Genomic DNA, 24,287 nt, shown 5'->3' on the forward strand with positions numbered 1-24,287 from the left:
GTAAAGTCAGACTCCCAGGGTTGGGCGTGGCTCCACCCATCACAGACCCTTTTTCTGTTCTGCCCTCTCTGGAGAGGGTCACCTGCCATCACCACATCTGTCCTTTGTTATTCTTAACACCCAACACATGGCCTGATACTGTTTGCTTAAAGGATTTAGTTCTACTTACTGGAAACATGCAGAACAAATCGAATCCCTCTTCTAACAGGACAGGCCCAGATGTTTGAGGGCAGAGACCATATTCCCTGTTTTTTGTTTACCAAGCTAAACACTTTATTGCACACGTGAGGTGGTTTTGAAACTCTTTGCCAGCCCGATCACTGTCCTTTTACCTTGCTGGTCTGTTCTTTCAAAATGTGGAACCTAGAACCAATTGCAGGGCACACCGTGACAGCTAATCCAGGTAGGGTAGAATCAGCCCATTGCCTCCCAGGTTCAAGAATCTGGAACGGAGCCGGGGCTGAAGACAGGAGACCTGGAGGCAGGGGTGGCAACTACTGCAAAAGGGCAAAGGTAGTTTGAGACAAGCAATTTCCATTACTCCAGGGGGAATTTGCTTCCTCAGAGGATTTGGGATTGCAAACCAGCTGTAGGTTGGGGCAGGGGAAAGAACTGAGCAGGGACTTGGGCAACTGGAATCACAGAAGCCATATGAAATGCTGTCCCTAATACCTGGGATTGAAATGGGACCAGAGCTTGGATCCCAAATTTTCACAAAGACCTGGTTTCAAGGTTATGTATTTTAGGGACTCAAGGGATGGAGTATACTATCAGCATGTTTCAGTTAAAAAAAGGGGGACTTTCATAAGGGCCAAATGAATTTCAAGAGAAGAGTGAGAGGCCCACGGAGGAAACAATAGCTAAAATTTTGGAACACTTGTATCAGGCACTGTTGTGGGTGCTTCATATGTATTAGCTCATTTATTAACTCTATGCCCATTTTACAGATGAAGAAACTAGGACATTCTAAGAAATTTACCCAAGATCACACAGCAAGTATGTGGCAGATGAAGGATGTAACCCTAGGCAAACTGGCTCCAGTGCTTGTACGCTTAGCCATCATGCTAGCCTGCTCCATGAACTTAACCACGGGGTCATGTTAGTGACGGATGAAGATGGGTGTAGGAGGAGTTTGTTTGTGACGGATGAAGATGGGTGTAGGAGGAGTTTGTTTGTGGGTCGCAGTTCCAGTTTTTAATTTTAACTTTGAAATTATACTTTTTTCTTTACTCCAAACGTGCATTTACACAACCAAGGTTGACAAAAAACAAACACCACAAGTACTGCCACCTAGAGATGATAATTTATTGTTTTACCATGACCCAGAAGAGAAACAACGTAAAGAGAATATTCATTACAAATTCCCACAATTTCCTCCCCAGCCTCACTACTCTAACATTTGTCAGACACACTGGCCTCCTAAAATGGACCATTGACTATAAATGCACATAAATTTTATTTTGCTGCCATTTCTCTTATGATTGAAATTTTAGACCTCAAAGTTTCAAATTATTATTTTCAACGGAGGAGTTCCCTAGCTTTAAAAAAAATACTTTTCCTCTAAGATTCCATTATTTATCGAAAGAAGCCTTTCTGGAAATGTTAATGACGATTTTAAACAAACAAATTCAATTTAAAAATCACTTACTGAACATCTACCAAGCACCTGTACTCTTTAGAGCCTAGCAAAATGAAAAAAATCTAGTTTTTAAGAGTAATAACTTAATTCTGTGGGCATACAAAGACAAGTTAGTTTCTTCTTTTGGTCTAATTTATTCTAAACAAAGAAGCTGGGAACTGACAAAACAAGACAGGTTGTTTTATCCAGTCTACAAATAAATGAGACAATGCCTGAGTTAGCTCTCTATATAAGATTTAGGTTTATGTTGACCTGGTTGTAATAATCTATATTTAACTAAAAGTTAATAAAAATACATATGCTCATTTTAAAATAATTACTGATTTTGCTCGAATATCCCACCCCTTCCCCCTAAACTCATATATTTTTAGGACATTATTTTCCTGCAGAATCACAATCTGCTTCCTCCCACCCCACCCCCCTCATATATGTTTTCATATAACCCCTGCTACCAGCAGAAGCATCTCTACATCTAACATGCTTTGTTCTTGCTAGGGCAGACTAAAAACTTTAAAAAGCAGCTGGGTGCTGTTCCCTGGTTGAGGTGAGGGGAAGGCAAGTGAGCACTAACCCCAAAACACCCCCAACAGTCTCCCCTACCTCCCTCCTCAGCCCAGAGGGGCTGCTTTAGCCCCTCTTCCCGCTTCTCCTTCCTAATGCACCTAACCTTGTCAGGAGACTGAATGATAGTGACTCAGGGTGGTTGCAGCTGCCTGGTCCCTTTGGTTTTAGGACCAAAGGTACTTAAAACCCAAACCTGAAACTGGAATGAAATCCAAGTTTTAATACCACCTTTTAATCAATCACAGATCTCATTCTTTGTATCTTAAAATACTCAGCCTCACTGCTTAAAGAGTGCTTGCTGAAGGGAGAAAATTTAACTTTAAAGACCAATTAACTTTGCTGATTACTGAGTAATTTGAAGTGAGTCATGATTCTTTAGTAAATGGAGGTGAGAGTCTCAAAGATTAAAATCATAGCAGACCATGGTTTAGAAGTCTATGTAACGCCCACTGTTGCCCTTTCATTGTTTTAGGATAACAGAAAAACATGAGATTGGTGGTGTCCACTATTAAACAGAACCAGACAATACGAAATTGTTCTCATGTTAACACATTCTGTATTATGGGATGTCAAAAGTATTTCCCAAACTTTTGTTTGACCTGCAGAATTGGAGATGGCTTACCTCCCTATAACTTCAAGTTTGTTTCACAAAGCTTTGAAAAGTAAAACAGATAATTTCATCTTCAGATATAATAAAAAATTAATCTGAATAGCAAAATAAGTAACTGCTTTTAAATGTACAGTAGTGTGTCCATTCTAAAAATGAAACCTAAATCTACATTAGGAAAATTTTTCAAACAATAATGCATTTTATTAAATTCTCCAGTAGTAGTTGAAATAAAAATCTACCCTAATTTCTATGAAATGATCTATTGTATAATTAAGTGGTATACACTTAATTTTTTTTCTCTGATTCTATATTTCACTTAAAAATCTGCAGACCTTCATGTGATTTCCCAGATGGGAAATCCCAGCCCCCTCATAAATGTTTCTGAGAAGTTGCTCAGAGTGGGACACACAGAAATATGGCTCCTCTGGCAAGTACTGCTGTCACTGTTTGACTGCATTTCAATATTGTTAACTCCAATTCACACACAGAGTCTTCCATGAGGATGGCAGGATGAATCTGGTTAACTGGCTTTGGATAAAGAGATCAGCATGACTACCTGGAATAAAGGTGACCAACTCTAGGATAAAAATTAAAAAAAAAAAAAAATCTTTCACAGCTATGACGCTTCACAACCCCTTTCTCCTAATAATCACAAACCAGGGGAAGAGAGTGGGAATAGGGAAGGTACATAGGAAGCACGGCCAAAGGGAATATTGCAAAATGCTTCTCAAGCCTTATCAGACAAACTTACTGCAACACCACAGCTGGATGCATCTGTGCCTCTTTCCTGGGAAAGCCCACCTTGGTGTTTCCCTGTCCCAAATTTCCTAAGCAGAAAGATTTAAGAGTTAGTGGGGAAGCAGGACTATGGTTTAGAGCCCGATCAGCTTACATGGTCCCCCTGGCCATCCCGGCACACTTCCTACTCTCAACTCTCAGAGGACACCCTCCTCCTCCACTGCTGAGAGAATCATTCCCTTTGCTTGCAATGGTGACCCGGCTGCTCAGAGGTCAATTTCCTGGTTTTGAAGAGAAAACTCTTAAGCTGGAGATGTTTATAGTTGTTCCATCTTAGTGCCCCATTAACCTGTTTCTCCTTGCAAATTTACCAATCTTTGCTCTTGACTCGATAAATACCAAACTATGAAGATTTTCCCCTCATTTTCCCCCTCCTCAGTTCTGTGCACTGACTTTTTGTCTATAACCACATCAATTTCTTCACTATTTGCTCCAAAACTTTGCTCTTTTGGAGTGATGTGTTCTGTCAAATAGATGAAAATAAAATATATCATCTGCTTACAGGTAATATACAGAACAACAACAGGAGTTGGAGGTACAAAACACACACTGACATTATGGTCATACAAAATACACAGAAGTACCCAACATTAACAATTTTTGTTAAGAAGAAGTTGTACATTTTGCTATTTCTTTAGCATTTCCCCACATTTTTTTCTTCAGTAGATCCTCTGGAGTTAAGACTGCGCTCCCTCTGCACGGTTCCGTAAATTCATCACATGATTGGAACATCCTGACAGAATTCATTTTCTGTCCAAAGCAATGAAAGCTATACATGAAAGTTCTCCTCACATATAATATTAATAAAGTTTATTTACAGTGTAAGCTTTCTGATGCTAAGGGGTGAGATGTGATTAAAGGCTTTGCCGTATTTATCACATTCAAGAGGTTCCTTTCCGGAATAAATTCTCTGATGTATATAAGATGTGAATTGTCCCATATATCAAACATCTCTTTCTACACATATTTAGCACAGTTTTACTTTTATGTCTTTACTATTAAGTGCCTTACATATCAAGATGTCTCATATATCTATATTCTCAGGTTTTAGACTTGCCAGCCAGGCTGGAGTAGAAACAAACACCCCACAACTTGAAGAATTTTACTTCTCTTCCTAGCAAGGGTAAGGTACATATTTTAAAAAAACTCTTCTGAAACTTCCACTAGATCAACTAGCATGTTAATGGTTAACTACAGAGTTCTTAAACTGTTAACAGACTTCAGCCAGTCAAGGACTTTCAAGTAACTACCCTGAGCACTAATTAGATGTTGCAAGCATTTTTGACCATGATCCAATTACACTTTTCACTGAGCATTTGATAAATGCATGCGGTGCAAATGGTTTTAATAAACAGTTGTAGCCTCTTTTCCTCAGAAATCACATCTTCAAATAGTTGCTTTCAGTAGTGTACCTACTGAAGATCCGAAGCAACCCCAGTGGCTATCCAAAATAGTAAGATGTCCCAATAAAATGGGAACTGAATGTGGGGGCCCAGGTCATATTTAACTTTCATTTAAAAAGAAAACCCAAAAATGATGGCCGAATCATATCAGCATGTAGTTGTGGCTAAAAAAGAGGCCAGTGTGGAACCGGCCAAAGTCGCTTCCCTCTTAAGAACAAAGTCAGAGCTTGGATGGGAGCCTGGAGTTATACAACCCACTTTTAGTTGCTTTCTAGTGGGCAAAAGTTCTTGCTCAAAAGCACCAGCAATTTTCTATGCAACCATTGCTGTGGCTCCTTCTTTGAAGAAAATCCTTAAAGTACACCTACCTCCATTTTACTATGAAAGTTACTTAGCTATACTCTTCCAGAGTATCTCTTCGGTTTTTCTTCAGTTGGATAGGTAGAAATATTCTGGTGACTGGTTGACTTACTACTTTAAGTTTTCCCAGGCAACACTGATAGAACTGCTTAGAACCTATAGGGAACTTGTGCTTGGTCCAAGTAATAAAGCAAGAGAGGCCAAAGAATGACTGCTGTGCAGAATTTTAGTTTGGTCTGGAGCTGAGGTCACATTTGTCCCTACCTCATTGGTTCTGCATTAAAACCACGCTGTTTCATGGACTTTTAGCTGTTGGTCAGTGAATGACTGATGATAGTTTTAGTACTGTTTCTTAAGGGAAAATCTTGAGCTATTTGTGGGGTTCTTCCATTATGGGGTGGCCACACTGATAATCTTCAGGTTTGTTCTTAGTTTGTTTCTAAGTTTCTGCAGCGCTGTCCACAATCATTTGATGCTCTCATGGGCAGAGCCATCTCTACCCAAGTTCTTGATGGCTACCTACATAGCTCACAGCACTTGGGTCTCCTGTACGTGTCAAACAGTCTCCATCATTAGCTTCTAGGTAGCCAACTGCATCCTTCTGCACAGATGATGAGAAAGATTAGTTTCATAACCTCACTTCAGTCTTTAGTGATGAGAAACAGAAAAGACACCGTGCACTAAGACACTGATATAACCAACCATATCTTAGTACGCTGATGAATGTCTCAGAGCAACAAAATAACGTTTAGTACTCGCCAGCTAATGACTAATGCTTTCGCAAAGTTTCTGGAAAAGTGTGGAGAAAAAATGCTCCCCACAACTTTCCCTTTTCTGAAAAGCAACAAAAATCACATCTTCTGAACTCTACTATCTAAGTTACAAATGATTCAGAAAGTGCCCAAGTCATCATATTGTTCAGCAGGTGACTGAAGAGAATTCTGGCTAAGATCTCTGCCATTGAAAGATGGTAAAAAATGACCTTAGTCAGTGTTCATATTTTTCTTCTTTAAAGATGATGACGACAACAGAGTCATTTCTGACATTTCATGGTATTTACTTACTGATCCAGGTTTAGAAAGTCTATGCAGGCGGCTAACAAGTGCCTGTCATTTATATTTGGGACAAAAACAGCATCAGACCCTAGAGGTTTAGCATGCCTTGTGGTTCTGAATGTCCTCTTTAAAAGTTGGGCCAGGCTACCATATTTCAGGTGCTCACGATCCACAAGGCTTTATCATAAATGTAAAAGTCCTGCTAGAAGTCAGTCATAATGAGTGCCTTTTATGTGTTCAGCACTGTGTTCAGTGCTGTGCTGTCAGGGATAGAAATATATCCATTGACAATTGAAGCATCTCATTTGGGGGAGGCAGGTGACAAAAACTTCATACATGAAACAATGAAGGATTAAGACAGTATACAATCAAGTGCTAACTTGTGGACAAATGCGTTTAGGAGTGCTATAGTGCTTTAGGGATTTCAAGAAGGGAGAGAAGTGTTTTAAATCATTGTTGCCATTTCAGTAGAATTGATCTCAGTGATGAGGATAGAACCATCTACATTTGTTGCAGTCCTTTGGAACTGTAGACTGGTGCACTTACCCTCTCTTTCGGGAAGAGATAGAAATCTTTGGTTTGATACTGATTAGCACAGTCCTAGATTTCTATAGCTTTGGTAGGCTACCAGTGATCATATATAAAACTTATCGTACATATAACTAGCTTGAGCAGCATGTCCCAATGTAGTTTTTAACTGTCCCTCTTTTTTGAGAAATAAGCAAGATGTTGGCCAAGTAGGGCTTATTTGCAGCAAGTAGCTTCTTAACCTCTGTATCATGTTCATAGAGCCAATCTCAATCTTTCAATTTTACGTTGTGATTGCTGAGAGTCTAATAGCGCCTTAAAGGTATCCTCATTACTGAAAAGCTTGACGTTTTCCTATGCGTGTGCTTTTATCTTGTGTGGAAATATCATGTGGACTACCCATATGACTAGCTTTTCCCTGCAGGGGCTGTGTGGAAGAATTACCTGCCTGCAGACTACAAAAGGCAGAACACTGCTGATGTAACTCTAAGGATCCTTACGTGTGATTTAAAAAAAAAAAAAATCTGTTGAGGCTGTTTCATTTTCCCTCCGTGGGCACACATCTCTGAAACAATTTTAGAAACAAAAGGGGGAGATGGCTTGATGACAAATTGTTGCTTTACACACAACTTTTCAGGAATGCTCCAAACGCATCAAGGGAGGCTGGGCTATACTCAGAGGCTCGCTCTCTGGCGTGGATTCTGTGGTGCAGAGTGAGGGTCGAGCTCCGGGTGAAGGCCTTGCCACACTTAGTGCACTTATAGGGCTTTTCTCGAGTGTGAATTCTCCGATGCAAAATAAGGTATGAGTTTCGGTTGAAAGCTTTTCCACATTCGCTACATTCATAGGGTTTCTCCCCCGTGTGGATTCTCTGATGTTTAGTGAGGTCTGAGCTCTGGCTGAAGGCCTTCCCACACTCATTACATTCATAAGGTTTCTCTCCAGAGTGGATGCGCTGATGTAGGATAAGATTTGAACTATGACTGAAGGCCTTGCCACACTCGTTACATTCATGAGGTTTTTCTCCTGTGTGGATTCTCTGATGTAGGACAAGGTTTGAGTTAAGACTGAAGGCTTTCCCACACTCACTACATTCATAGGGCTTTTCTCCAGTGTGGATTATTTTATGGCGAATAAGGCTTGAACTTCTTGTGAAGCATTTACCACATTCATCACATCTGTGAGACTTTGTTCCCGTCGGAACTTCTTCAGGGGTAGTAAAGTTTGAACTCAGACTGAAGCTTCTTCCCAATCCTTTACCCTTCTCCCTTGAACCTCTCTCTCCTGTGGTGGCTTTTTTTTCCTTGACTGTGGCTGGTGCTGAATTCCTCTTCTCTTTTCCAGTTTTCTCCTCAGGACTTTTCTGCTGCTTTTCCACTACTTTGCCCTGCTGTTCACGTTTCTCTGCAAGCTCTTTTTGGAATCTCCCTGCTGTCTCCCCACGTGATGCTACGTCTTCTGAGATCTCAGCCTTTGAGGTTGACTCCTCATTCTCATTCCTGTTTTCACAACCTGATACAATAAACAGAAAGTTCAAATGCACCCTTCTCTTTTGAATATTTAAGTTAATCAAGTAATATTACTTTCTAGGAAGCTTCTACATGCCTGCAAAATGACTTCACGGTATTAATCCAAGATAAAATAGGAGAAAAACAAGGGAAAAAATTGGGACAATAGGAAGTAGAGCTGGAAAATAAGAGGGCAGTGGAAACGGGAGCATGGGGAGAGGGAATATACAGGCACATTGGAAATGAGCTGAGGGAAGAGAACCAGTCAAGGAAGAAGGGAAGGGATGAGGAATTAAGGGACTTCAGAGGTTACAATTCTGTTACTTGATCACCTGATAATTAATGTGAAGGGACAAATACACATTTAAAAAATCATGTTTCATTTCCAGCAAATATTTGTAAGTTTACAAAAAGAGGACAGGTCTTTCCTAAAAACTGCTAGTGGTATTAGCAGAAAGAAATATAGTTTAAAAAGCAAATGCAGATGCTCCTTCAATTCTGTGAGTATTTTATCAACAAGCTGATGATTAATGTGCAAAACAAGAAACTTGTTTTGAACTTGGCAGGCTACAGAGACTTTCAGACACACGAAATAGTTTCTCTCCACCAGGGAGAGCAGCACAGAGCTGACAGTGCTCAAGTAAGAGATGGGGGGTGAAGAAGTCAGTTGGGGCATCAGTCAACATAATTAAAACCTTCACCAACCAACGACTGAGAACAACTGAGAACAGAAAAGAAAATGAAAACAAAATCCTGGAGATAGCTTATGAAGAAGATAATACACGAAAATGAAACCTTACAACTATAGAGCTAATTCCCTCATTTCAGCAATCGGTATATTAAAACACTGGAATTTACTTTTTATTGTACACTGCTATCTTCTGTGTCACTTTGTTTTTAAGTGAAGACTGATAAAAATTTGTTTAATGGTGGTACATTGTATGTTTTATATTTGTCTAGGAAAACACCCAAAGTACACCAACTCTATTCTTTATTTACCTGGTTTTAGGACACCTTTCAAGAGGGTCTACACCATTCCAAACGGGCCCCGGAATGCAATGTCTGAAGAAGCTCAATAATAATCCAACTCCTGATTTTTGTGATGAAATCACCATAAATACTGAACCAATTACAAGAAAAAGGAAACTGGTTCACTTCTTTTGAATTCTAAGGCAAGGTCCTTGACCATTTGGACTGTTCCCAATGTTTTTTTTAAGTTATTGGAATGCGTAACATTTAGCTCATAAAAACGGGTGAGCTCTTTGGCTTAATTTCCATTTAGTACAAAGAGCGAGTACCAAAAGAACTATAAACCCCATGCATAGCTATGATTCAAAACAAAACTTGCTGTAGACTTCCCTATTGCAGTATTTACTTGAGGGCTTCTTTGCAGCACTGTCTCTTAGTGATTAAGATCTAGCAGACTCTCTGGGAGGCTGAGGCGGGTGGACTGTTTGAGCTCAGGAGTTTGAAACCAGCCTGAGCAAGAGCGAGACCCCGTTTCTACTAAAAATAGAAAGAAATTAATCAGACAACTAAAAATATATAGAAAAAATTAGCCGGGCATGGTGGCACATGCCTGTAGTCCCAGCTACTTGGGAGGCTGAGGCAGAAGGATTGCTTGAGCCCAGGAGTTTGAGGTTGCTGTGAGCTAGGCTGACGCCACAGCACTCACTCATATTAGTCATGAGGGAACTGCGAATTAAAATCAGAGTGAGACTCTGTCTCAAAAAAAAAAAAAAAAAAAAGATCTAGTAGAGACAAATGTGAATTTTGCCAACTGTGTCAGCTTGTCTCATCTGGCTGATGCCTCTTGAACTTCATACTTCTTACTACACTCCTAGGACCTGAAGCTCTTCCTAGAAGATGACCATTAGGTTTGGAAACTCGGATCCTGTTCACAAAGGAAGTCTAGGCATAAGCTCATGGAATTACAGAGAGCTGTCTCTGAGCAGCACTCAGGATGGAAGAAGACAGAAAGCCCATGGATGGATGCTTGGTAGTTTTAGGAACATGGCACTGAGATAACAGGTTGGGATTAGACAGATGACCAGTTCACCTGGCCTTCTCTACTAGATAGATATTCCCCTGACAGAGGCACCTAACTGTAACCCACAGGGAGTGGAGCAGAATCCTCTCAGGTACCTGAGTGGTTGAAGAGGTGAGGACTCAGGGCACAAGAGTTTATTTCTGGTCTCAAAGAGCAAAAACTACCTAGAGGTAAAAAAATCCACCTGGAATCAGGGTCACAGTACCATACTTTTGAGTTAAACGAACACAAATGTTCTATCTGGTCTTAAGAAAAGGGATCAGGTCAGGTCCGGTGGCTCACGCCTGTAATCCTAGCACTCTAGGAGGCTGAAGTCGGAGGATTGCTTGAAGCAGGAGTTCGAGACCAGCCTGGGCAACATAGCAAGACCCCATCTCTACTAAAAATAGAAAAACTAGCTGTGCATGATGGTGCACGCCTATAGTCCTAGCTACTTAGGAGGCTGAGGCAGAAGGATCACTTGAGCCCAAGAACTTGAGGTTGCTGTGAGCTAGGATGATGCCATTGCACTCTAGCTGGGGCAACAGAGACTTTGTCTCAAAAAAAAAAAAAGAGAAAAAAGGGGGATCAGCAGTCTCTAAATCCTCATCAACATAAAACTGAATACACCAGAGATCCCACAACTAACAAACAAGGAGGCAAAATCGTGACAGACGATAAGCCTACATCAGTCTTACCCTGGGAAAACACGTTCCCATAATTCTCCTGCCTGTTGTCCCTACTGGGGTTCCTCCGAGCCAGGTTCTGACATCCCCATTCCTCCAGGATGAGGGACACGGCCATGTCCTCGATCTTCACCATTGCCTGAAATAACAGGAGATCCCCACACTCAGTTCCTTCCAAACTCAGGGATAATCCCATTGCCCAGATCTGAGTCAGGAACAGAGCTGACTGCACAGTTAGAGGACGCTGGGAAAGAAAAGGTCAAGGTGACCACGGCCTGGGGGGGGGGAGGGGGTGGCTTGTGGTGGAAAGACACTATATGGGGGATGGGAGGACGGGGCAGCCAGAGTGAGTGGCCTATGTGGAGGCTGTAAGAGAGCTCCAGGAAGATACAAGGGACTCAGGAGGGCAGGGGGCCCACAGCTCACCTGGGAATCTGCTGTGAACAGTGCAGATGCCATCGCCTGGTCTCTGGGACTCCCCTCGTGAGGAGGGGCAGGAACGTGAGTGGCAGGGAGAGCTGAGGAAGGAGAAAGGAGCTGTGGGTAAATGAGCTCTGTTCTGAGCTTCCCTCAAAGAAGGGCCCAGGGCACTCTCCTTCCTGGAGCAGCATGTTCACTATTTGATGTCTAACTACCAAATGGAGAACACCAGAGACAAATAAGAGAGAGCAGAGCCTCAGTTTCTTAAGACCTCTACTCTTAAGCAGTCACAAGGAATCATATAATAAAACAACCCTTAAAATCACCTGGTCTACCCTTTTATTTTAAAGGAGGGGAAATCATGGTCCTGAGAGGGTAAATGACTTGCCTGATGTCACTCAGTTAAGAATGGCAGAGCCAGGACTAAAACCATGTTCCTATGCTCAGCTACAGAAGTGGCTAACATTCAGCCCACGATCCAAGTTGGGCCCCTAATTTCCTCCAGTCCAAGCAACAGGATATGAGAATCAAGTTTATATCCATGCTTGTGAAAATGCAACCAACACAGCTTTACAATCTTTAGTAGTAATAACTAGAAAGGCAGGGAAGGAAGGGGTCTTCTTACTTCTGGGTAAGTTTTTGCCATTTTTTTGTCCCTCTACTTTTCTCCCTCACTTGGCCACAATAAATGTAGATTTTTGATAAAACATAATACATGGTTCACTATAAGTGTATAAAGGTACGGGTTGACACTCACATAATAAAAGACATCCATAACATATCATATGATCACACTAACTGCAATGTATAAGAATCAGAAAAATTTTAAACTGTACAATTAAACCCCCCTAAGTACTGTTAGATCTGAAAATGTTCCTGGTAGGCAGATGATGTTACTGAGATGCAAAGATATTCGTGAAATGAATTTGAAACTGAATTACTAAAACTTGCAACAATTTCAAACCTTACAACAATAAGATGGGCTAAAGCAAATGCACAAAAAGATCAAGTACCTATTTATTTATTTATTTTCTTTAGTGACAGGGTCCTGCTGTGTTGCCCAGGCTGGAGTGCAGTGGTGTGATCATACCTCACTGTAATCTCAAACTCCTGGGCTCAAGCAATCCTCCTGTCTCTGAGCCCTCCCAAGTAGCTGGAACTACAAGCGCACATCACCATGCCTGGCTAATTTTTAAATTTTTTGTAGAGATGGGGGTCTAGCTACATTGTCCGTGCTGGTCTTGAACTCCTGCCCTCTAGCAATCCTTCTGTTTTGGCCTCCCCCAAAGTGCCAGGATTACAGGCATGAGCCACTGCACTTGGCTCAAGTACCTAACTTTTTAAGCTTCTGAGAGTTAGGAAACACTCTGGAAGATGAACAGGACCAAGGAGAAATTGGTAATTAACATACATGCCTCAGTTCATTCAAAAACTATTTACTAAATAACAACTCTATGCACTAGGGTCTCTAAAACTGTTATTCTGGCACCCCGAAGCTCTAATCTGGAGCCTAAGACCATGAATATTCTCTCCAATTTCCTGATGTTACCCCATCACTCCTGCTCATGGAGTATGCAGAAACCCCACAAGCCCTAGAACAACATCAACAGTAGTGGAGTTAAACATTGCACCATCGTTTGACATGAATTCTCTAGCATGCGTCTGCTGGGTGAACTCCAGGATGCATGGAAGAGAGAATACGTCCTTAAACTCTACATCTAATATTCCTACCGTCAATGTGATCACAAATAAACAAACTGGGTGGGTGCAGTGGCTCATGCTTATAATCTCAGCACTTTGGGAGACTGAGATGGGAAGACTGCTAAAGGCCAGGAGTTTGACACTAGCCTGGGAAACATAGCGAGACACTGTCTCTACAAAAAAACAAAACAAACAAACACACAAAAAACCCCAAATCAAAACAAAAAAACAAACACTGTGCCTTGATCAACTCTTTTTGAGCAACTGTATAGGCACGTGCTGCATGACGCCGTTTCAGTCGATGATGGTGGTCCTCCAAGATGATAATGGATCTGAAAAATTCCTATCGCCTAGTAACGTCACCTAGTAACATCGTGGTACTTCAATGCATTATTCGTGTGTTTGTGGTGATGCTGGTATAAATAAATCTACTGTACTGCCAGTCATATAAAAATCTAGCACATACAATTATGTATAGTACATAATACTTGATAAAGATTATAAAGGGTAGTGTTACTGGTTTATGTATTTACTATACTTTTATTGTTATTTTAGAGTGTACTCCTTGTACTTATAAAAAAAAGTTAACTGTAAAACAGCTATAGGCAAGTCCTTAGGAGTATTCCAGAAGGCACTGTTGTCACAGGAAATGACAGCTGTACCCATGTTACTGCTCTAAAGACCTTCCAGTGGGACAAGATGTGGACGTGGAAGACAGTGATACTGATGATTCTGATCCTGCGTAGGCCTAGGCTAATGTGTGTGTTTGTGCCTTAGTTTTTAACAAAAAAGTTTTAAAAAGGCCAGGCGTGGTGGCTCACGCCTGTAATCCTAGCTCTCTGGGAGGCCAAGGCAGGCGGATTGTTTGAGCTCAGGAGTTCAAAACCAGCCTGAGCAAGAGCGAGACCCCGTCTCTACTAAAAATAGAAAGAAATTAATCGGACAACTAAAAATATATAGAAAAAATTAGCCGGGCATGGTGGCGCATGCCTGTAGTCCCAGCTACTCGGGAGGCTGAGGCAGAAGGATTGCTTGAGCCCAGGAGTTTGAGGTTGCTGTGAGCTAGGATGACGCCACGGCACTCTAGCCCGGGCAACACAGTGAGACTCTGTCTCAAAAAAAAAAAAAAAAAAAAAAAAAAAAAGTTTAAAAAGCATAAAGAATGTTTTTAAATAGAAAAATGTTTATAGAATAAGAATATAAAAAAAGAAAATATTTTTGTACAGCTGTACAATGTGTTTCTGTTTTAAGCTGTTATTACAAAAGAGTTGAAAAGTTAAAAAAAATTTAGTGTAGCCTAGTGTACAGTGTTTATAAGATCTACAGTAGTGTACAGTAATATCCTGGGCCTTCACATTCACTCACCATTCACTCCCTGACTCACTCAGAGCAACGTCCAGTCCTGCGAGCTCCATTCATGGTAAATGCCCTATACAGGTGTACCATTTTTTACCTTTTAAATTGTTTTTCATGTTCCTTTTCTGTTTAGATATGTTTGGATACACAAACACCACTGTGTTACAACTGCCTACAGTATTTAGTACTATAACATGCTGTGCAGGTTTGCAGCCTAGGAACAAGAGGCTATACCACATAGCATAGGTGTATAGTAGGCTATACCATCTATGTACGCTCTGATGGTCCCACGGTGATGAAATCATCCAGGGATACATTTCTCAGAACGTATTCCTGTCATTAACTGATGCATGACTATACTTTTACCATTTCATTGTTTTTACTGACATTCTACGTACCTACTTTGATTTTAAAATTTGATAAAGATTTATATTTCTCTCAAAGGGAAAAAAACCAATACTGATTTTTATTTCTATGACCCTGAACTGATTTTTTTCTCATGTTCCTCAAACCCCACAAAAAGTTTTTCCATTCTTTTCCCCATTGTTTGAAATTTTTGAAAATAACCTAGAAAAGAGTGATGATGTATAATATTTTTATATATTTTAAATAAAATGGATCTTTTAAAAGATTTATGATCCCTTTAAAGATAATTTATGACATACTAGAGTGTTTCAAAATCTAGGCTGGAAATAATATTATCTGTTCCCATACTTTCCTATTAAAAATGTGCCAGACATCTGGAATGCTAACAATTCAATAAATAATGTTCATCAAGGTCATTATGCACAGTTCATTTACCTCCTTAGTAGCATCATTTAACTCCTGAGATTGGTCTGTAAATTATATTTTCCCTAATATTTAGTAATAATGACAGTAACGTATAATAACAAAATCAAGCATGCTCCTTTATCACAGGCACTCAGCTGTACAGAGAGGGCACTCCCGTCCTGAATATTTTACTTCTTTTCCCCCCAGATGAAACCTTGCTTCTTACCCCGTGATTGTAAGAGGCGGGGTTTCCGAGATGAATGTTTGAAATGGGACTCGGTGGCCTCGTGATGAAGGTCAAAGCTTGAGGACTCCTGAATTGGATCCAGAGGCACCATCCCCCTTGCGAGCATCTCAGGTCCATGAACTTGACCTGGGACCTGAAGACAAACAGGTTGGGCTTGTGGGTAAATCACTTTTAAAATAGGAATTAAAATATTAAAGAAAACCATAAGTATGCCAGGGAGGAGGAGGCCAGAACACTTTTTAATATCCAGAAAGAGCAGGTAGAAAAACCACCACAAGGACTACTATTATTAACACTAGCTTTAAATCAGTAACTTTCTCCTAGACCAGTCTCAAAGTCCACACCCTGCTCACACATAACAGGTTTCATCTCTTTTTACCTGCTGTCCTGACAAATCAAGCTCCAAGTCTTCTAGAAGGGTCACGGCCTCCTCTCCACTATCAGGGCGGTATTCCTGCAGCCAGACTTGGAGCTCCTTGGGCAGAATGGAAAGGAACTGCTCCAGCACCAGCAGCTCTAGGATCTGTTCCTTGGTGTTTATTTCCGGTCGCAGCCACTGATGACAAAGTTCCTTCAGTCGACTCAGAGCCTCTCGAGGCCCAAATGTATTCTGGTAACAGAAGCGCCTGAAACGTTGTCGGAATATCTCTGGGTCCAGAGGAGGTGTCTCCTGTTGGCTGGAATCCTGCCCCCACATGTGGTCTTCCTCATCTTCCTCTTCTACCTTCACTATCACGATACCATCCTTTTCCTGTGCGGCCTGCGGGGATAGCCCCGTGGCTTCCCTTGATTCAGCAGTCATCGTTTAGGCTCAGCGAACTGACTTGATCCAAACAGGGTCTCTGCTCGACTTTCAGGCCTAGATGTTTTATGATGGCTCTTCCTGTACTATTCCTGAAGTATTAAAAAAAGTTATTAGTATGTACAGAGTGACCTGTGCTGCTGACGCTTCACACCAGGCTGCACATCAAGGCACTGAGAATACTTCTGAATGACAGTGGAAAAAACAACTGCAGAGCTGTACTGTCTCCACTGTCACTTCATAAATTAAGGTTTGCAAACAGAAACCTCAAACTGGCGAACTCCACCCTCATGGTGTTTGCCTGGAGTCAGAGCAACCAACCTCCAGGTGGACAGCAGGTTATGAACCCAGCACTGACAGTGCTTAGCCCAGTGAGAGCTGAATGCCAGCAGCGTGCCAGGCTTAAAGCAGTATGTGCTCGATCTTCTTTTGCCCCACCACAACCCCAGCAGGTAGGCAGACCTGCTAGTACCATTTCACAGATGACATAAACTGAGGCTTAAGTTTGCTCAGTAGCAGGTGGCTACCTAGCGGAGTCAACATTCAAGTAAAATTTGAAGCCTTGGGACTTGCTAATCCATCATCTAGCTATTTTTACTATTTTTATGCGTGCTTTGGTCAGTCTAAATCTGGGGTTTCCAAAGTACAAGATGATCCACTAGAGATACAGAAAGAAAATATCAGAATTTCTATATTTTAAAAGTGAGAGAAATTAAGCCACATTTAACATACAAATTGACACTAACAGGCTCACTCTGTCTAAATGAACTGTCACATGTCACATAGGGTACGTGTTACATCCTGAGGGAAGAGTGAACCTCCTTTTCACCCGCACCTCCTGGGGCTGCCAAGGTGCTCTCACTCGCTTGCTCACTTCAATTTATTTATCTTTTAAAGACAGGTCTTGCTCTGCCACCCAGGCTGGAGTGCGACCAGGCTGCAGTGGTGTGATCACAGCTCACTGCAGCCTCGGAACTCCTGGGTTCCGGCTTGCTCACTTTTAGATACTGTGATATATCCTGGTTTATCTGAGACCAGTTATATGAAATGATATATTTTTAAAATCTATCTTTAATTAATCTCACTTTCATAAAAGAAATAAGCAGTTTTAAAGATTTTTGTAGAGACATTACAATTAGAGGAAATACCAATGATTTCAACACAAGTGAAAAATAAGAAAATGGCAGAGCTAAAGCTTATCTCTAGAGCAAGGTCTTAGCTAGATTAGGAAGTCAATCTAAATCAAAGTTACCAATGAGTGAGAAAGTAGCTACTTAAAAAAATAATGTGATGAAAGAACAATTTTGAACATATATATGAAATGTTTCCATTGTTATGTAATTTTAACTGCCAAAAATGATACCAAGTAATCCTGGAAAAACCCTTCCATGTTCACATTTTAAAAACTTGAATATTTTCTAACCTGTTTAAAAATCTTGCAAACGAAAAATTTTAGTAGGTCTGAAGCCTTTTTGTTAAAAATATAAAACACTACCTTCTGACTCGTTTGTAAGAGCAAGTGATTTAAAGTCATGGAAGATAAAAATACACTCTGAATTTTAACAACAAAAATTTAGCATGGTTGGTGGACAGGACCAGTCATGAATTATTAATACTAAGCAGAACTGACAATGCAGTTCTTCCATCTGAATCTACAAATCTTTGCCAAGTATCTTTTTCATCTTTATGGCCATCAAAACCAAGCATCAAATTAAAGTTTTAGAAACAGACCATTCAATTACTTTAGCACAATGAGTTAAACCAAAAGTTTTAAACTAGCAAAGCATTTTTAATTACATGGCTCTCACTAAAAAAAACCTCATTAATAATTCTGGTGGAAAAGGGATCATGTACATTTAAGAGCACAAAAATTATCTTAAAATAGCACAATTTATTTTTTGTCTTACTACACAAAACATTGATAGAATAGCATAATAATACATGTATGTAGTTTTAATAAATATAGTTATTCTTACTGATAGGAATGTAACCAAAAAAGTTTGGAGATGACTATTTTACTCACAAAGATTATGATTTTAATCCGAGATTTACCACAGTACTAGTTTTTCTATCTCATTTTTTTGTCCTTAATGAAAACTAGAAATCCTTTTAAAAATAAATCTATAATAATAATAATGAACACTACAGTCAAGCTGGCCCTCCACATCTGTGGGTTTTGTATCTTCAGATTCAACCAACCATGAATTGAAAATATTCAAGAAAAAAAAATAAAAAACACAATAAAAAATAATACAAATGAAAAATACAGTATAACACTTACATAGCATTTACACTGTATCAGGTATTATAAGCAGTTTGGATGATTTAAAGTACATGGGAAGATGTACATAGGTTATATGGAACTACTACCCCATTTATATCAGATACTTGAGCATCTGTGGATTTTAGTATGGGGGAGTGGTGGCGGTGTATGTGTCCTAGAACCAATACCCTGTGGATATCGAGGGACAATTGTACATTCACAAGAGGCTTTCTACATAAAAGGTGAAGAAAACCTGGGAATTAAATCATTTCTCCAATGACTGTTTAAACTGGTGAAAGTCCTATTGCAAACCATTTTCTAACCCTTCCCATGGATTCCTTCAGACCTGTTTTATACCCCACCCTCCTTGCTGGGGTAAATATATTTGGTTTTTCAACTTCAGATCAGTTTTACTCTTACATCCTTACAGCTACAATTACTCCATTTCCTACACATTTTCTGCATATCTACAATATGCAAGGTGTCCTGTAAGACTGGGAGGAATAAAAAGATAAGAAGCATGATTCTGACCTTCATACAAATACTTATAGTACAAAGCAGAATGTTCTAAGGAGACTTCAACGTAAGTGCTAGAGGAGTCCTGAGAAGTAACTGATGGGCCAAAAAGGGAGCTCCAGGAAGAGGCCTCCCTGGAGCTGGGGCACTGAGAACGGACCGGACCTCCGCAGGAAGACACAGGGACTAATTGGGCCTCTGGTGAGCTTTTTCCCAACGAGGGGCTAAATAGTTTCCCTTAGCCTTTTTCATTCAGAAAAGCAGAAAGACTGTATCTTTTCCTGCTATGCTTCTCACCCTTACTTCCCACCACCCTAATTCGGGCTCTCTATTTCCTGCCTAGACTAGCACCATAAGCCCCATATAGCTTCTCTAGCTCCAATTTCTCCCTGCTCCAATACACACAACAGACCAAGGTCAGCGCAGTATTGCAAAAGTGTGCTTCTGGTCATGCCCTCCTGCCCCTCACTTACTGTCGGTGAACCCCTGATGGCATTCCTAAGCCTTCAACCACACACTCCCATCTACTTTTCCAGTCTGACTTCCCACCCATTTTTTCAGTAGTGCTCTCTTCTATTTCAGTCTATCTGGCCCATGAATGTTCCCCAAGCACAGGCCATGATTTTTCACCTTCACCTCTGCTTTCCCACCGTATCAACTCTTTTGGTCAAATTGTTATTCACCTTTTGAGATGCACAAATCCCTCCTGATACCCCAAATTAAATAACGTATCTTCCTTCTTTGAACATCCTTAGTACTTTCTTTGTTCCTACCTTATGGCACTTATAGTCTCCTTCCAGTATCATTATTTGGGTTGCAGTTCCTGTCCCCACCTGCCAACTAAATTTTAAGCCCCCCAAGGACAGGGATTCTTGTCTTCTTTGTGCTATCTTTGTACTCCTAAAGAACCTGGCAATTTAACTCTGTTAAACTGAACAGATGTTAGGAACCATCCAAACTATTCCAGCTCTCCCTACCATCCTTTTGTGACCTTCAAATTTGGATATTCTCCTAATAACTCTATCACTCAGGCTCAAAACCTCTTCTTCTTTGATTCCTTCCTCCTTATATGCATTCTGTCTCCAAGCACCAGGGAGAAGTAACTCTTTGCTTATACTTACTTTTTGATCTAATCCCATGAAGTCCAGATTCCTCTCCTTAGTTTCTCCCTACCCTCCCACAATCCATCCTCTAGCTCACTTTCAGATTATCCTGTCTAAAACTCTACAGCTGTGCAGTCAATACCCTCCAGTGCCTGGTCCCAATTTCTCCTCTAGCTACATTTCCCATCAACCCCTTCCATGAACCTTCTCCATTCAGCAAAAGGAATCTAATCAGTATTTCCTACATATGCCACATATCTTGACTGCCATCCTTCCTCACATTATATTCAATGCTTGAGATTTCCTCTCTATTCCTGCCTCTTCAAATCCTACTTATCCTTCAAAGCTAAGCTAAGATCGCATTTGCCTCTTATTGTTGTCCAAGAACCTTCTAATAGGTGTAACAGTAAGAGCCAACATTTATTGAGTGCTTTCCAGGTACCAGGTATTATATTAAGCATTTCACTTGACCACACAACTATCTTAGCAGGTAGCTATTATCCTCTCATATTATAATGAAAGAACTGAGGTTTACTGCCATTAAATAACTTACTCAAGGTCACACAGCAAGTAAATGGTAGAGCCGGGATTTGAAATTGAGTCTGTGACTCCTCAGCTCAAGTTCTTTAGTAATTATACCAAATTTATCCTGTACCCAACATGTGGGGTAAGAAGGGGCTTCTATGTACACACAGATTCTTTCCAAAGTGAAGGCCTTCATCAAAGTGACTATGAAGAATGACCACTCTGGAATGGGCCTCATTTACATCCACTCTTTTCACCAAAGGGTCTTTATGTGACTGAAGCCCTCCATGAAAAGGCAGGAGACACAGCAGGAGATGCAAGTGGGGACTGTACAACATAACCAGGTAGGTGCTTCAAACAGCATAATTGAGCAGAACTAGTATGGTAGCTAGCCCAGCCATCAGAAGTCTCTACTTTTGTGAAAGTTTTATCCTGTCTCAGCTAGGGAGCAGGATAATCTTTGGGTCAGCGCGAATCAACAGCAAGGGACTCCTAGGAGGAAGTGAGCCCAAAGGGGCAAAGATAAGGGCATAGGCACATTCTCTCTGCTCCCTATTGGGAGAGGTTCTCTTCCCCACCCTCGATATTTTTCTGCTCCTACTCTGGGCCAGAGAAGAGCCAAAACAGCAGTGAAGGGCCTGGGTTTTATTTGTTTTCCCAGATGATCAGAGCACACAATCTTCTCTCCTGCCTCTTTAAGGCGCCAATGATCTTCATGAAACTTTTACTATGTAATTTCTTATGATGTTTCTTACTCTGTAATTTAATTTTTCTTGCCTTCTTCCTCAACTAGACTATTGTTGAAGGTATACTTCTTTGTATTTCTTAGATCACTCAGCATAATTCCTTGCAAGCATTAGTTTAAAAAAATAATTGGCTGAATTTACAATGTTACTGTTTTCTGTCCATTCATTCTGCATTCAATATTGTCCTCGTATTTGTTCCACCAGCTACTTGGAAGAGTTTCACGTTAGCATTAAAGCTGCTCCACCACTTACTAGTTGATGATCTTAGGCAAGTTAACCTCTCTATGCACTAGTTTCCTCATTTGTATAATGGGAATAAGAAACAGTATTTACCTCACAGAGTTGTTGTGAGGATTAAATGGCTTAACATATATCAAGCACTTAAAACAGTCTCTGGCATTCAGTTATTGCCAGAGGAATGTTTGAATTTTTTTCAATCATCTTCAGAGATGTACCTGTATATTCCAATTTTCAGCCTGCTTATAGAAGATTACAAGCAATGGGAGAAATCCTATAATAGTGAAAGTAGCACAGGCTAGAACAACTGTTCTAGCTCCCCACAAATAAGTTAACATATCCTGAATGAGTTATTTACCTTCTCCTCGACTCAGTATTCTCAACAGTCAAGAGGCTGGGGGGAGTTCCAAATAGTAGGAAACTACCTTTGGGGTTGCTCTGAGCTGAAAAACATTCTGACATACCATCCACTTTAGACAAGATTACCCCCAGCAACCATGGGATAACTTCAGTTCTCACCAAGGATAAATATAAACAATTTTCTTAGAGAAAAGGCTTGAAGTTACAAGCTCAGTATATTTCAAAGGTTGTTTCCTAAACAGCCCAGTATTTTTTCCAGGGCACAGTCTCGAAAGTTTAAATAAATTGCCCCTCTGCCCCCATTTAACAGAGCTATAAAATGTTGTGATATGAAAAAACTACCTTAAAAGACAGCTAGCTACCCAAAGAATATTGATACTACCACCGAATGAAAAGGTAAGACTTAACATACCACTAATCTGCATTTAGATGCAATATAAAACATTAGAAAAATTTTATTAATAAATGCTTAGATAAAACAGAATTAGCAAGACTACAGTATTAAGTAGTTAGCTTCCCTGTCGGTGTTTTAAGATGGTGAAAACTGCCTGAAATAATGAATAAGAATCTTGCATAGGAATTCAGAGAGGATACAAACCTGGAGAAACATTCTGGGGCAAATCTTCATTACAGTTCTCTATGTAATAAAGCTATTTCTCCACATCTGGCCAGCATATATACTAACAGTGCTTTGTTGATGTGGTTACAATGAATCCTCCACAATTCAATTCAACAAGTATTTATTGACCGCCTCCAATCCGCCTAGCACTGGCCCGTACAATAAATGCTTTCTTTGGTCCCAGGCCATGGAACAGCCACTCTCTATAATGAAAGTATCTTATTGTGTACTGGAGGCACTGCAGGAAAGGGAGGGGGGAAGGAGGAGTGTCAGGCTAAACTATAATTGAATTTTTCAATTACACTGACTTAATCAAATCATTTCAAAGCTGGAAGGGCCTCTGGAGAAAATCTAGTGAATTTTATTGATGACGAAATTTAGAGTTGGCGTCTTGTCTTATCCAAGGTCACTCTCCTAATGGTCCACTGCAATTTTCTACAAATTCCTTTCACTCCTCATCCATTCCAAGTCAAGCAGAGTAACTACTCAGAACTGAAAAATCCACCTAATCTCCCAGACAGCTCATTTTAAAATGAGCTTGAAAGCATTCCATAAAACTGAAAGAGAGGTGTATATAATCTCTACTATATCCAATTCACTTCTTTATCCACTATGACTAGGCTTCAAGTACCCTTCAATCACTGCTTATAAGTGGGGGTGAGGTGAAGAAAAGCAGGTGATCTGCAAACGTATGCGGCACCTCAAAATGTGTCCATCTCTCGGCCTTCCGCATTTTTCACCTCCAGGTCCTGAAGGACCCAGAAAAAAAAAAAATCTCTCACCGGAATCAATGCAAATGGCGACGGCGGGAGAACAGAAAAATCAGAGAGGGACCAGTTCGCTCGCGACCCCTTTCTCAGAAACGTCAAACCACGATGACGACACTGCGGGCGACGACTTCTCCCCAGGTCTCCAAGCACACCCGGCCACTGAAACCCTCGTCCCCTCCTCGCCTGGACCCGGGGGTGGGGCGGGGACGTCTCCCCGGGAGACAGCGCTGCCTACGGCGGGGCCTGGGGAGGAGGCAGCGGCACCAACACTCTTCGCACTCCGCCGGGGCCGCAGCAGCAGCGCCCACCCTCACGCACGCACCCCAGCGGCGCCGCCCGCCCATCCCAGAGGCCGGCCCCAAGTCTCACCGTGAGCCCCGGGAACGGCCTGGGGGCGCTGGGCGAGAAAGGGGAGCTGACTCTGGGGCTCAGGCCGGCCGAAGGGCACCGCACACCAACCTAGGCCCTCCGACGCCGCGACACAGACACAGTGAGTCACAAAGGCCGGAAGTGTGTCAGCATCTCGCCTTCCGGGACTGCGCTGCACTTCTGGGTCCTCTCTAGGAGCGCGGGAGGACTTTGCATCTCGGTTCCCGAGTCGCCGGGTCGGAGCCCCTGCCCTTGCGTTGTCAATCCTCCAGCTTTGAGGTTCCGGCCCTTGGCCGCCCCCA

General features: G+C 41.2%; 1 protein-coding gene across 1 annotated transcript; it reads right to left on the minus strand.

Moving 5' to 3' along the window:
- Positions 1-1,284: 1,284 nt before the first annotated feature.
- On the minus strand, positions 1,285-24,137 carry ZKSCAN1 (zinc finger with KRAB and SCAN domains 1). Its single transcript, XM_012639113.1, has 6 exons — positions 23,986-24,137; positions 16,055-16,569; positions 15,655-15,808; positions 11,607-11,698; positions 11,193-11,319; positions 1,285-8,469 (listed from the first exon to the last, which is right to left on the minus strand). The coding sequence occupies exons 2-6, from the start codon at positions 16,475-16,477 to the stop codon at positions 7,577-7,579; spliced, it is 1,689 nt and encodes a 562-aa protein (XP_012494567.1). The 5' UTR covers positions 16,478-16,569; positions 23,986-24,137; the 3' UTR covers positions 1,285-7,576.
- Between the last annotated feature and the right edge of the window lie 150 nt (positions 24,138-24,287).

This window comes from Propithecus coquereli, unplaced genomic scaffold (genome assembly GCF_000956105.1).
Source record: "Propithecus coquereli isolate 6110/MARCELLA unplaced genomic scaffold, Pcoq_1.0 Scaffold137, whole genome shotgun sequence".
NCBI lineage: Eukaryota > Metazoa > Chordata > Mammalia > Primates > Indriidae > Propithecus > Propithecus coquereli.